Here is a 14,334-nt window from a genome sequence, read left to right as displayed (position 1 = left end):
TTTGCCACAGGGGTTTCACTCTAGTCTCGTACTGTAGCAATAAGCTTTAGCAAAAAATAAAATAATAAAAGGTATGAGACCCAACTCCGCAGGGTGGCGGGTGGGTTCAGTGAGGACTACATCCTGCTGTCCTGGGATAACACCTATTACAAGGTAAGCAATTTTGCTTTATCCCAGGACAAGCAGGATGCTAGACCTCACATATGGGTGAATAGCAAGCTAGAGGCTGAGTCATTTTGTTGTGAAGCAACAGTGATGTATTGTTGTTGAAAATGAATCAGCCGAAGATTACAGCAGGTTGGATGTAGAAGGAGTTGGGATTAAACTGGAAACAAGTTCTTTAAGACAGATTGTCCATAGGCTGAATCTTGTCGTCCTTATCTGTCCAAACAGTAATGAGCTGCAAAGGTATGAAGAGAACTCCATGTTGCTGCTTTACATATGTCAAGGATTGACACTGAACGATAGTGTAGCTGGTGGGTTACTTGAATTGGAGAATGCAGTAGTTGAATGGCTTGGATCCACTGAGATCAAAGTAGCCCTGGTTTTCATCAGAAGGGTGGATAATTCTATTTGTAATTGAAGTATATGATTTTCGTTGAGATGAGATTGAGTTGGTGGAAAATCTTGGGGAATTGAGATGGAATTGAGTTGATATCCTCGATATATTATTGATAAGACCCATTGGTCTGATGTTATTGACATCCAATTGTTGTAAAATTTGGATATCCGGCCTCCCACTGGTAGTCCTGGCTGAGGATTTGAGTAAAGGCTCAGTTCTCTGGATGAAATTTCAAAAACCAGCAGCAGGTCCTGTTTGTGGAGCAGGTTGGGGCCTAGCTGCTCTCTGTTGCCGTGGTTGCGGTCTTTGCTGAGTTCTGGAGGGCCTTTGTCTAGATGCAGGAGGGTAATATCTCCATTGTCGGTAGAAAGGCAGTCTGGTGTCTTTCCTTGGAGGTCTACGGCCAGTATGTATGGAGGGAAGAGAGCTGTCTCAATGCTTCTGTGTGCTCTTTTAAATGAGACACAGCATCCTGTACCTTGGATCTGAATAAGTTGTCTCCTAGGCAGGGGAGATCCACCAACTTATCCTGGACCTCTGACCTAAGGTCTGAGGCCTTGAGCCAAGCCCACCTCCTGGCACTGATGTCTGACGCAGCCACTCTTGAAAAAATCTCAAGGCCATTGTAGGCAGCTCGGATTTCATGTTTTCCGGCTTCTAAACCTTTGTTTATGATGGCCTGTGCAGCCTCCTGGTATTGTGTGGGAAGAGATGGAACAAACTCCTCAATTTGTTTCCATAGATTTCTCTGGTACTGAGTCATATAGAGGTGATAGGATGAGATCCTGGAATTCAACATTGCACCTTGAAACACTTTATGACCCAGGGAATCCAGAAACCTATGGTCTTTACCTGGGGGATTTGATGAGGGGACCCTTGTTCTTTTAGACCTTTTCTGCGCTGATTCCATGACCACTGAGTGGTGGGGAAGTTGTGACTTTTGGTATCCAGGAGTGAATTGCACTAGGTAGGTACTATCCACTCTTATTTACTGCAGGAACAGAGCAGGGATGTTCCCAAAGACGATGTTGTAGCTGTAATAGAACATCATGGGTTGGAATTGCCACAACCTGTTTTGGAGGGTCAACGAATTGGAGTACCTCCAAGGTCTGTTGTCTAGTGTCCTGCTCTGTTTCCAATTTAAAGAGGATGGAGTCTGCCATCTCCTGCACAAATGTGGTGAAGGTGAGATCTTCGGGAGGAGATTGTTTTCTGGGATGTGGTGGTGATGGGTCACACAAAGTCTTCTGATGAAGTGTCTGAAGCAGTATGACTCATGTATCATATTCTGGAGTTTTTTGTTGTGGTATTGATGCTTTAGGTGGAGGAAGAAGGCCCGAAGGTCCTGGCAAAGTGTCTTCAGTAGAAGAATCTTCTTCCCTTGGGTTGGATGGCAAAGAATCCAATAACTTCTGGTATCTTCTTTGTAAGATATTATACAGTGCTGCATCTGTGGATCTTGAAGCCTCAGTAAGAAGTGGCACCGTTGATGAAGACTTTGGCATCGAGGATATCGGTCTCTTCGATGGTTGTTTAGTGGTTGTCGATGTTGTTCCATTTTTCCTTTGTGTTGGCGCCAGTGTGACCATGGACATCGGTATCGGAACCGATGAAATGGACGGCATCGATAAAGACTCCGAAAAAAGAGGAGGCATCGATATTGGTATCGCCGGTGCGGTCATCAGTGGCATCGAAGTCACTAGCATCGGGGTTGTCCCCGGCAACGGGAGTGATCCCGGCATCCGCGATGTCGCCGGTACTGATACTGCTATCATCATCGGTATGTTTACCGGCATCGGTGACGTCACTGGTGGGGGAGATGTCACCGGCATCATCGCCGGCATTGGCATGGTCGCTGGTAGTTGGTCTTTTAGGGCTTGCCTTACCGCTTCTTTAATCAATGTAGTCAAGTGCTGTGATACGGGTGGAACAGTCGGCGCCGATGGAGGAGGAGATAACATTTCCTGCAACGGCTATGTAGTCTGTACTGAGGGAGGCCTAGGAGACGGCGATGTATCCTTATGTTTTGGCCATTTCCCGCTCGGTTCCTCCAGGGAGGGAACTGATGGAGACGCGGAAGCATGCTGATGTCGATGTTTGTGTTTAGGCCTTACCTCAGTCTCTGATCTCATCGATGACGTTGATGGTGATGGCGATGCTTTATCCCCAGAACCGTCCAGTCACCGCTTTTTCAGCAGGACTTTCTTTGTAATTCCTGCTGGGGAAGATTTAGTCGAAGGTGAAGGAATTAGTTGCAGGTGAAAAAGTTGTTCAATTTTTTCCTGCCGGAGTTTTCTTCCCTTCGGTGTCATTTCCTGACATTGCTGACAGGACGAAATATCGTGTTTTTCGCCCAGACGACGCATTCGAGGTGCGGGTCTGTGACCGACATGGTCCGATTGCAGATCGGGCATTTTTTAAAACCCGAAGCCATGGTATTGTCGACAGCCGTCGATGAAAATGAAATTGTGAGAGAAAAATTTTATCGTTTTTGAATTGAAAACGGTATGTATATCGCACCATCCGGTGGGATATATGAGAGTGAGATCCCCTAAGGGAGAGAAATTTTTAAGAGATGACTTTTCAGTCAGAATTGAGTATAAAACTCAGAGAGCTCCTATGACCGCGATGCCTACAGCAGCGTGGAAAAACGAAGACTAGAGTGAGACCCCTGTGGCAGAGAATATCATGGCATGCTGGGCATGCTCAGTGGCCTCACAGTGCCAGTCAAACGTTTCTAGAAACTTTGACAGAAGTTTTCCCGCAATAAGGCTCCGTCAGTGACGTCACCCATATGTGAGGACTAGCATCCTGCTTGTCCTGGGATAAATGGCAATTTAGTACCAGCAGCAAGCCTCAAAGAGAAAGTACATGTATACTTTTGCTTTCAAAACTGGTGCAAATTACATGGGTTAAAAGTACCCATAGGCTTTGTCCCAATGCAGTCTGAAAAATTGTTCCCTATGTTGATTACAATATTCTTAACAAAAATATTTTTATTTCATAATACTTACTCTTTCCCCATTCCCGGTGTCTTCCTTCAGTGTGTTCTAAGTCTGTATGCCACTCTAGTTCTCCAGGGCTGCTGCTCCGTCGTACTAAAATCTTCAGACAAAGATTAAAATATTTGATTCTTAGAATACAATTGCAGTTTGGAAGAACATTTACTGTTCTATGGTTTTGAAGCACTATGAACACGTTGAATATTCCACAGACAAGGCATATATTGTCTTCAAAAGTAACTTATAATTCCTATATATACATATAAATCTACAGCCATCTTTAAGAAAGCAGATAAGAAATCTGTTTTAGCAAATCACTATTGATACAAAAAGTCTATCTGGGAGCTTTTCAGTGCAAACAAAAAATGTATTCTCCATGGCCTGGTGGGGGGGCGGGGGGGGGGGAGGACATTTAGGGTATGCAGGAAGTGTAGCAATCATAAATGCTACATCCTCCGCTCCACCCCTAACCCAAAAGAAGTTATTTATTCACACATTTAAGTAAGTTTTATTAATCTCCCAGAGGCCTCCAACCCAATTATATTTAAATCTAATCAGGCTTCCCTTTACATATGCAGCTCCTATTATGTCCTATGGAGAACTTGCTCAAATTGTTTTCTTTCCAAGGGAAATCATGGGATCTAGGCTGTTCTATATTCTGTCCTATCTCATATTCTCCTGACATGAAATGTCAAAGAAAGGTAAGTGCAGAGATGCTAAAGGGTACCATTTCATTAGCCGTTCTTGCTGCTTATAAAGAGATAATGGTTTCTCCTCCAAAGATGCCATATATAGAGATAGACAGATATAAATGTGTGTGTGTGTGTGTACGTACCTGCTACTTGTATCGACAGTACAAACTTGTAACCATACTCCTGAACTCATACTCAATCATCCAAACCACAAAAATGAAATTGCAAAGAATTTAACATTTTAAGTTTTTTTTCTTGTTGCCACTTTACAGTGTGTTCTCTGTAGCTTTGCTATTAGAAAATGCAACATGGGACCTGATAGGTTGGGAGGAGCATACCATAATGGAACAGAAAGAAAAAGAATGGATACTTAGAAAGGATGCACCACAGAAGCAAAAGAACAAGTTCAAATCAAGATAGGAAGCAGGATGTACAGCTTCGCATTGCAAAGGCCATCTCTTCCACTCTGGAGAAAATCCCAGAGTATACATACATAAACTGGTAGGAAACATGGACTGGAAGACTCAGGATCTTTACAGAGGTACATACATGGTTTGTCCACACAGAAATTAATATACAAAAGGAGGAATACAAAGAAAATAGAAAGTGGACAATTATGCATATGACCATAAATCAAAATTGGAAAAATTATACTGAATATAAAAGAAAGATGCTATACTAATGGATGAAACTGGTGCTAGTTATATTACTCAACTAACTCTGTGCATAAAACATACACCTTTCGCATACAACATGGAAATGCTCCTAAAGCACAGAAAGGACACAATAACACAGCACACACAAAAGGACAAAGATTGGTGTAAAACCTGGATCTATGTCATGCACAACAGAAAACCTGCCACACCAGTCACCACATAAAGAACATTAGCAGCCAAACACAAGCAGCCAATTGGAGAAAGAAAAAGCTAATTTGCTTATCTGTAAACAGAGTTGTAACAGGCACATCAGCAGTTGTGGCCGACCTCACCCCTGGGCTCCACTGATGCAAACACCACACCTGGCCCTGCATAACAGGAATGCCACCAGCCGTGATAGTCCCTCAGCCCTCCACACCAGCAATGTAGCCACAGTGCCGGGCCTCTGTGTGAATGGACAGCGTGGAGCCTCTTAAAGGCCTCATGGCAGGAACTCTCAGTAGGCCCTCTCCAATGATGTCAGCCAACCCTAGGGATTTAAGACTCAGCCGCTCAGTCAGTCTTTGCCTCAGCAACAGGTCCTCTTGAAGCTTGCAGTGCATGTTGATTTCTCCTGCCCTGTTCCTTACACCTTGCTCCTGCTTGTCTGCTGCTGTTATTGACCTCTGCTACGGACCTGGACTACTCTCTTGCCTGCCACCCGCCAGTGACCTCTGCTAGGGACACAGACTACTCTCTTGCCTGCTGTCTGCCACTGACCAGTGATACGGACTTCAACTGCATCTTGTTCGCTGCCTGCCCTGATCCTCAGCCTGAACCTGATTACTGACTGACCACTGCCTGCCCAGATCTCAGCTCAGCCTCAGACTCTCTCTTTCTACCACATTGTGGGACACTCACCTAAGACCTGCCAGCCCCTGGAACCCAAAGGCTCAACGTGTGGGGAATGGGGCTGGTATAGGTGAAGGTCCAGCTCTGTCTCAGTCCAGGATGTGTCTGCCATCTGTTAGCAAGGGCGTAGTGGGTTCACCTACTAAGCTGCACCAACCACGCCACAGGACAAGGGTTCACTATCAACACAAGAGTTCCACGTAAACACCAGGATGAATCAGCCCTAACGTGTGGGTAATATCATCTGATGCTGCCAACACGAACCTAGCTATCACAGCTCAGTAAAAGTCTTATTGAGAATGCGCAGTAGTTCCCATGCACGCATACTGCCTCATAAGCCCCTCAGTCTCTTTTAGAGTTTAAGATATAGTGAGGTAGTCAACTCTCTAGGGAAGCAGGCAGGTATTAAGTATGGCTGATTCATTCTGTTGTCTACAGAGAACCCTATTTATAGGTAAGCGAACTTGCTTTCTCCATCAACAAGCAGGCATGAATCAGCCATAACGTGTGAGGAGTCCAAACCCAGTGTTGCAGTGCAGAGCAAAGCAAAAGATGAAAAAAAACCCCCCCACTGAACAGCAAATCTGTAAACCGGCCAATACAAAGAAGCATGAAATACAATCTACTAGCCAATTAGATTGAGTTTATTTGGCAGTCGCCCTTCCCAAGCCTTTCATTTTACCTGAAATATCATATATTGCAGCAACTAGGGTGAAATGCAGATTAGAATAGGTTGGTTTTCAGAAGTTTTCTGAAGTGCAGTAGGTCCTTCTCTGCCTTGTGAAGGGCAGGGAACTCATTCCACAACTGAAAGCCCGCAACAATGAACATTCGTTCACAGGATTGGGCCAGGCTTATCATTTTGACAGAGGAGTTGACAAGAAAACCCTTTGATGCAGAATGTAAAGGGCACATAGGAAAATAACTGACAGGTTTGGGTAGACTATTGGGAGCAAGATCATTAACTGTTTTGATTACTAATGTGAGAACTTTAAATAGTATACACCACGATATGGGGAGCCAGTGAAAAAGGGCTAGAGTTGGAGATATAGGAGAATGTAGAGGCATTCCTGAGACAAGATGAGCTATTGAATTTTGAAAGGTTTGTAGAGCTGAACCTAAATAGAAAGAGTTTAAGTAATCTAATGAAGTAAGAATTAGTGCCTCTGTAAGACAGAAATCAGATGATGTTACCATAGGCTTGATAGTAAGTACCATCCGAAGTTTGAAAAAAGAATTGCAAAGCAATAGCTGGATTTGTGTGTATAAGGAGAGGGCTGAGTCTAGATGAATTCCTAAGTGCCATGCTTCATATTTAATTGAGATATTAACATCTTTAAAGAACCAAATAGAAACGACAATCTTGGGTTCAGAATGTGAGAAACAATTTCTGGGGGGTTTTTTAGGTTCAGCACTAGGTTGTTGCAAGACAGCCAATTCATTGATTTTTGAAAAACATACTCCAGATTGTTAAATGCCACAGACATTGCACTTGCTAGGGGAAAAAAAAAAAAACTTCAGCATACAATTTCCTAGCGTGTAGTGAGATGGACTCAGGACCAGTGGGTTATGTGTTCCTCTGCTAGCAGATGGGAGACGGAGTCTGGTTTCAAAGCTGACGTCACCCTAGATATACCCCTGCAGTGACCTCAGCTCTTCAGTATCTCTCCATCTCCTAGCAGATGCGGACGCTATCCCCACATTAGCATGGTGTTAGTGGGATTGCAGCACTATTCCAAAGAAATACATTTTTTACCTTCACTTTAAAGGAAGATCGAGCCCTGCTCTCCTGCGGTGATACCTAAGGGTCCCTCCCCCAGTTGAGAATTCCTGAGGTGATTTCTGAGATCCCTCAGAGGTGTGCCTTGGTCCAGTAGCCGGTTCCCGGCGTGGACAAAGCTGCTGAAGCAGCTGAAAGGCAGTGGGTGCAGAAGCAGAGCATGGCGGTGAAGGCCATAGCCCTCTCCCCCCACAGCCGGAGACAGTCTCTGTACTCAACAGGTAAGTGCTGAGACCAGGTAAATAGAGAAGAAGTCCTCCAATCCAGAGATGTGGAAGGGCTTTGATAAGTCTTTCCTCCGGTTTCCTTGCTCGGCACACTGTACTGACTTCAATTCCCAAACTCCGTTCGAGCGAGGGAAGAGGGTTCCGAGCAGGTTGAGCGGGGAGGGGCACCCCACCCCCAATGGGCTAGGCCCCATTTTTGGCTCGGTTGACTCTCCATGTAGCGATGCATAACCGCACGCATAACTCCTCGCTCAACCGACCGCTTAGACATATGTGTGACTAGGCGAGTCGGTGCATGCCTGATAGACAATAACCAGCTAAATGCACAGGACATGGCCCCGGCAGTCAAGAAGCTCAGGCGACACTCTCTCTGCGCAGCCTGCCATATTAGAGCTGCACAGTGAGGGGTTGGGCCAGGGGCTCCCAGCGCTTCTGGCCCTTCAGAAACCCGTCCTTTCAGGTCACCTAAACCCTCGGGACTATCTCAGTCCTTTCGGAATTGGCAACCCAAAAGAGTGACAGGTTCGGGCTCAGGCTCGACCCAAGCTTCCCAATGAAGTTGGGCCGACCGATCCACGGGAAGAGGAGATGGGGTAGACTTTCCCTCTTCTACAGTGGTGGGTCAAGATCACGTCAGACAAATGGGTACTGGACATCATACAAGAAAGCTATTCTCTGGAATTTTGCAGAATCCCTCGGGACAGGTTCGTGATATCATGTTGCCACTCCCAGGCTCAAGAAACTGGCAGCGGAATCCACACTGATAAGGCTCCTCAGTCTGAGGGCTATAACTCTGGTACCTATACCCAAGTAAATAGGGGGCATTATTCCATCTATTTTATCCTGCCCAAGAAAGAGGGCTCATTCTGGCCCATCCTCTCCGAAGCCTACCTTCACAAAGGCCCGCCCCCGGCTGGTCGGCCGGGGGCGGGCCTTTGTGCGCCCCTTCGGGCAGCCCCTTCGGACTGCCCTCGAAGGACCCCGGAGCCACTACCCTGGTCCCTCCGTTCATCACTCTACAATCCCTTGGCCTTGAAGCAGCGCTGCCTGCTAGTCTGCTGCCAAGACCTACCTTGTTCCTAGAACCCTGGACAAGAAAAGACAAGGAAAGACGCTGATGCAGTGAAAGTGCCTCACTGCCACTACCAGCTTATAGCCGGACTATCCCCCTCACAGCTGTCGCCACCTGGTGAGCATTGCAATCTTCACCATTCTTTGCTCTACATACCTGTTACCAGATGTACATTATCTCACTGTATGTAACCTGCTGCACTGTATATCAAATAACTCCCCTACTGCACCCGTCTCCACCACCCTCCTCCTCTTCTCCTCTTCTCCTCCTTAACCCCTACTACACCACCCTACCTGACTGCTAGCGGTGCCAATATGGCTGCCTACGCAATCCCTCGCATCCACCACCCACTCTCCAGAATACCTCCCCCCCCCTCTCCTCCCCCGCCACACCTCCCTCTCCGCAAATCCCTCATCCCCATCCTTACCTCACCGCTTACACAATTCCTCGGCCTCACCACCCTCTCTATCATTCTTATCAACGCGCAATCCCTATCAAAAAAGACGCCAATCCTCAATGACCTGCTCACGGACTGCACACCAGACATCTGTGCAGTCACTGAAACATGGTTCAAAGACTCAGACACCGTCCATATAAACCAACTCCCAACCACCCTTTATGACATCTTCCCCATCCACCGACCCAAAAAAAGAGGAGGTGGAATCCTCTTAGCAGCTAAAAAATTCTTCAACCTCAAACCCATCAGCATAGCCACTCCACCCAAACTTGAAATAGGTCTATTTAGGGCAGATGCCCTGCAAATCTGTCTTGTCTACGCCCCCCCCACCATCCTTGAGTCCGACCCGTCTCCCTTAATTGAATTTCTTGTAGAATGGATAAAAACTGACACCCCCTCCATCATCCTCGGAGATTTTAATCTCCACGTTGACTCTCTCCCCCCCCACTGCATCCTGCGACACCTTCATTCAATCCCTCCTTGCCATAGGCTTCCGACAAATCATAGTAACCCCAACCCACAAAGCTGGCCATACGCTAGACCTGATGTTTATCAACTCTAGCTTCCAAACCACCACCACACCCACCTGCACCCCAGTGCCCTGGTCCGACCACTGCCTCATTGAAAGCCGACTCTCTGCCATGAGACCTCCTCCTAGTAACCATACACATCACACTACCATAATTTCCAGAAAAACTTGCCCCAGCGACAAACTTACAGATGCATTAGCCTCGTCCTTACCAAACCTAATCTGCTCTGACCCCGACACAGCCTTAGCGTCCTGGAATAGCCTTACAGAAGACATAGCCAATAAACTATGCCCCCTCTCTAAACGAGTCATAAACACCTCTGCGAAACCCTCCAAGCCCTGGTACACCCAAGAGCTAAAAATTCTAAAAAATAATCTCAGACAGAAAGAGAGAATATGGCGCAAGGACCCTACCCCGCAACACTCCTCTAGCTACAAAACAGCATTACACGAATACAGACTATCTACACTCAAACACAAACGTGACTTCTACTCAAAAAAAATCCATGACTATAAATTCAACCCCAAAGTGCTTTTCTCCTATGTCGCCAGCCTCACCACCCCCATCCCTCCTACCATACCAGACTCTGAGGCAGCCACCAAATGTGAGGAACTGGCCATCTACTTCCAGAGTAAAATCGCCAACCTCCTCTCCAGATTTCCGTTCTCCAATCTCTGTGCCCCCACCACCCTTACTCCTATCCCCGCCTCATCCCAACCCACAATGGCCATTCTTGACTTCACTTCCTCTAAGGAAATCATTAGCCTCCTTCGTAAACTTAAGCCAGCTTCTCACCCTAGCGACACCATCCCCACCAAAGCGCTAATAGCCATCCCAAACAGCATAGCTAGAGCCATAGCAGACATTATCAACTGCTCCCTCACCCATGGGATGGTCCCAGACTCACTTAAGCACGCTGTCGTCAAACCCCTTCTTAAAAAACCCTCCCTAGACCCTAAAGACCCCTCCAATTTCCGCCCCATCTCCAACCTCCCTCTTATTTCCAAGCTAATGGAAAAAGTTGTTAATTCGCAACTCATGGATTACCTTGAAGATCACGCTATCCTCCATGTTTCCCAATTTGGCTTCAGAAAACATTTTAATACCGAATCCCTACTCCTCTCCCTAGCCGACTACCTCCTCAGAGGTCTGGGCCAAGGCCACAGCTACCTCCTTGCCCTCCTTGACATTTCGGCGGCTTTTGATACCATCAGCCACCACCGCCTCCTGACACGGCTAGAAAGCATCGGCATCTCAGGAATAGCTCTCGCCTGGTTCAAATCCTATCTTTCAAACAGAAAGTTCTCTGTCAAAATTGGAAACAACCTCTCTGCTTCACACCCCTTACAACAGGAGTCCCGCAAGGCTCATCTCTTTCCTCAACCCTCTTCAATATTTATATCACCCCCCTCTGCCAGCTCCTCACTGACCTTAAACTCAAATTCTATCTCTATGCTGATGATGTTCAGATCATCATTCCCATTCATAGCTCTATATCTGACGCCCTGGAGCACTGGGAAAATTGCCTTGCAGCCATCAACTCCCCTCCTCACCAACCTCCAGCTTGCCCTCAACGCAAACAAAACGGAACTCCTCCACATCTCCTCGCAACCGCCTGACCTCATACCTAATGACCCTAAACTTAACCTCCTCTCAGGTCAACCAGCTGTTAGGGACCTCGGAGTTCTCCTTGATCCCAACCTTAGCATGAAACCACAAATCAAATCTATCCTCAAAGCAGGCTTCTTCAAACTCAACGTTCTTAAGAAACTCCGACCCCTGCTGTACACCCAAGATCTCCGCACAGTGATCCAAGCCACCCTTACCTCCAAACTGGACTATTGTAATGCCCTCCTCCTAGGGCTCCCCTTATCTTCAATAAAACCCCTTCAACTTTTGCAAAACGCCACTGCAAGGCTCATTACCAACACACGCATACACGAACATATTACCCCTGTCCTCAAGGATCTACATTGGCTTCCCATCCTTTTCCGTATACATTACAAGACCCTGACCATAGTACACAAATCTATCCACACACACAACTCCAACTGGCTTGACCTCCCTTTCACTGCGCCCCTGTCCTCCCGAGCCACCAGATCTGCCAACAAAGGTAATCTACATGTACCGTCCTTGAAGGCAGCTCATCTCTCATCCACCCGTGTCCGCTCCATATCCATTGCCGGCCCCGCCCTCTGGAACTCCCTACCCGTCCACTTGCGCCTTGAACCCTGCGCCATCAAATTCAAAAAGAAACTAAAAACATTCCTGTTCAACCAAGCCTACACAGAATAGACCCTCCCTTCCCTCTATTGCTCATACCCCCTAGGTGACCGCCCTTTTCCTTATATTAAGGAATCTAATCACAATGTACATTGTTGTCTTCTTGTTATGACCTCTTGTTGATTTCTTGTTGTTTAATCTATTTTCCCTACTGCTCTAGGTTAACCCCCTGCCCAGTTCGCCTCCCCTGTTGAAATGTACTTCTAAATCTTTTGTTAATATGTGAACCGGTATGATGTCCCCACTAATACCGGTATATAAAAGTTTCTAAATAAATAAATAAATATTCTAGTCCACGAGATCACCAGCGTTTTCTACATTTTGTGGTACTGGGCTGCCATTATCAGTTCCGGGCATTACCCTTCGGTCTGGCAACCATCCCCAGAACATTCTCCAAAATTATGGTGGTTGTGGCAGCAGCACTGAGGAAAGAAGGGATCCTGGTGCACTGCTACTTCGACAACTGACTGATCTGGGTGAAGTCACTGGAGAGCCTTCAGGTGACCAGCAGGGTCAGGTCCCTCCTAAAGGAACTGGGTTGGGTCATGACCATGGACAAAAGCAGCCTCAAGCACTCCCAGTCCTTTAGAGTTCCTGGGGACCCGATTCGACATCAAGTGGGCCCTTGAGTTACGACCAATATGAGAGAGAGAGTGAGATAGTGAGATAGTGAGACCATAATGCCCACATACTAGGTAGGTATTTATACCCCTATATGAGGCCCACCTAGTTACTCGAGGTGAGGTGTAGGTATTGGTTAAGGGGTTAGGGGCCACTTTGACATGCAGAGTGTGACGTACGAACAGAACAGTGCACTCTTGTGAAGATGTGATGACCTGCAGAGTGAGGAAACTCACCCAAAGATGAGATGTGTGCGATGTTCTCTCAACCTAGCTTGATGTTACCCAGGAAGAGAGTCCATATGCAGATATCGTAAAGGAACTGGTGGAGGAGGTAAAATTGTTGTTTCTGGTAGGCTAGGCACATTTTATAACTTTTTGGTGAGTACACTAGGAAATTATTGGTGTTTCTGGTAATTACGGACATTATACAACCATTTTTTATTATAGAAATTGTTAGGTAAGGGGTGCTTTTGGGAGGTTTGGAACGCATTATGGGTATTTCCATTATTTCCTATGGAAAAAATAGTCTTGACTTACAACCAACTTGAGTTACAACCAGCCCTCTGGAACCAATTAAGTTTGTTAAGTCAAGGGTCCACTGTATTTCCACCCTAGTGAGTACATGGATGAAAGAAAGAAAAAAAAAAAAAATCACAGCTGGAGGATAGCAGGGATACATTAGTGTGTAGATTACAATTTCCTAAAATTGTGATATTTTTCATGCCAATTTTGGCTGCAAGCAAAAGATCAGAGAGAAAAAATTAGCAGATAGATAACAGATGGGGGGGGGCTGTAAATGAGGCATAAACTCCAGTTTTGTGTTGAAGTAAGAAAGAGCATCTCAAGAGGGGTCGAGGCTTCAGTAGGCTTTGGCTACTATTAAAAGGCCACCACCACGTCCAGTTCCACGTGATTTATAGAAAACTGTGTACCCAGGCAATTGCAGCTGGTTCAACACGATGTTTTCGGAGAACAGGAGCCAGGATTCAGTGATACATAGAACATCTAACGAATGATCCTTAATTAATTCTACTAAAATAGGAATTTTGCAGCGAGTAGACTGAGCATTAATGAGATATAGTGAGATCACATCTGACCAGATAAGTTGAGAGTCATTAAATGGATTAGGGTGGATAGCTAATAAATAATTACCAATGCCCCTAGGTCTATAGTGGCTGGAAACATTGTAGGGTAAAGAACCATTGCAACTTCTGCCGTAAATCATGAGGATGGGTTGTTCCATTTCAAAGACAAGAAGCAGAAATCAGCAGACCAGGTGAAAAAAGAGAAAAAGAGGACTTTTAAATGAGAGGTCATACCCAGAATCAAACAGTGTCTAAAGAATTGCTATCTCCCTAGCCAAGGTGGGCAAATCCCAATCCTTAATTTAAATTGACTAAGAGCATGTCCTAAAAAGCAAACAGAATAGGTTCATCAATTTCAATGTAATAACAGGGTAACAATCATATAAAAGAAAGACAAAAGAGGTACAACTTTAGTAGCTAAAAACACAATTAAAAAAATGTCAGGCTACAGAGCCCCTGCAATATGTACAATAT

At 45.9% G+C, this 14,334-nt stretch overlaps 1 protein-coding gene across 4 annotated transcripts in view; it reads right to left on the bottom strand.

The window, feature by feature from the left end:
* The window catches only part of RALGAPA2 (Ral GTPase activating protein catalytic alpha subunit 2), a 1,327,630-nt gene that overhangs the window by 818,162 nt on the left and 495,134 nt on the right, over positions 1 to 14,334 (bottom strand). For all 4 annotated transcript variants that reach the window (XM_029593760.1, XM_029593759.1, XM_029593761.1 and 1 more), the window contains one exon: positions 3,577 to 3,667. In XM_029593760.1, coding sequence (XP_029449620.1) covers positions 3,577 to 3,667 — 91 coding nt within the window. The remainder of the gene's footprint in view (positions 1 to 3,576; positions 3,668 to 14,334) is intronic.

Source organism: Rhinatrema bivittatum, chromosome 3 (assembly GCF_901001135.1).
Source record: "Rhinatrema bivittatum chromosome 3, aRhiBiv1.1, whole genome shotgun sequence".
In the NCBI taxonomy this organism is placed as follows: domain Eukaryota; kingdom Metazoa; phylum Chordata; class Amphibia; order Gymnophiona; family Rhinatrematidae; genus Rhinatrema; species Rhinatrema bivittatum.
The sequence above is the reverse complement of the archived record's forward strand: the minus strand, read 5'-3'. Positions and strand labels throughout refer to the sequence as shown.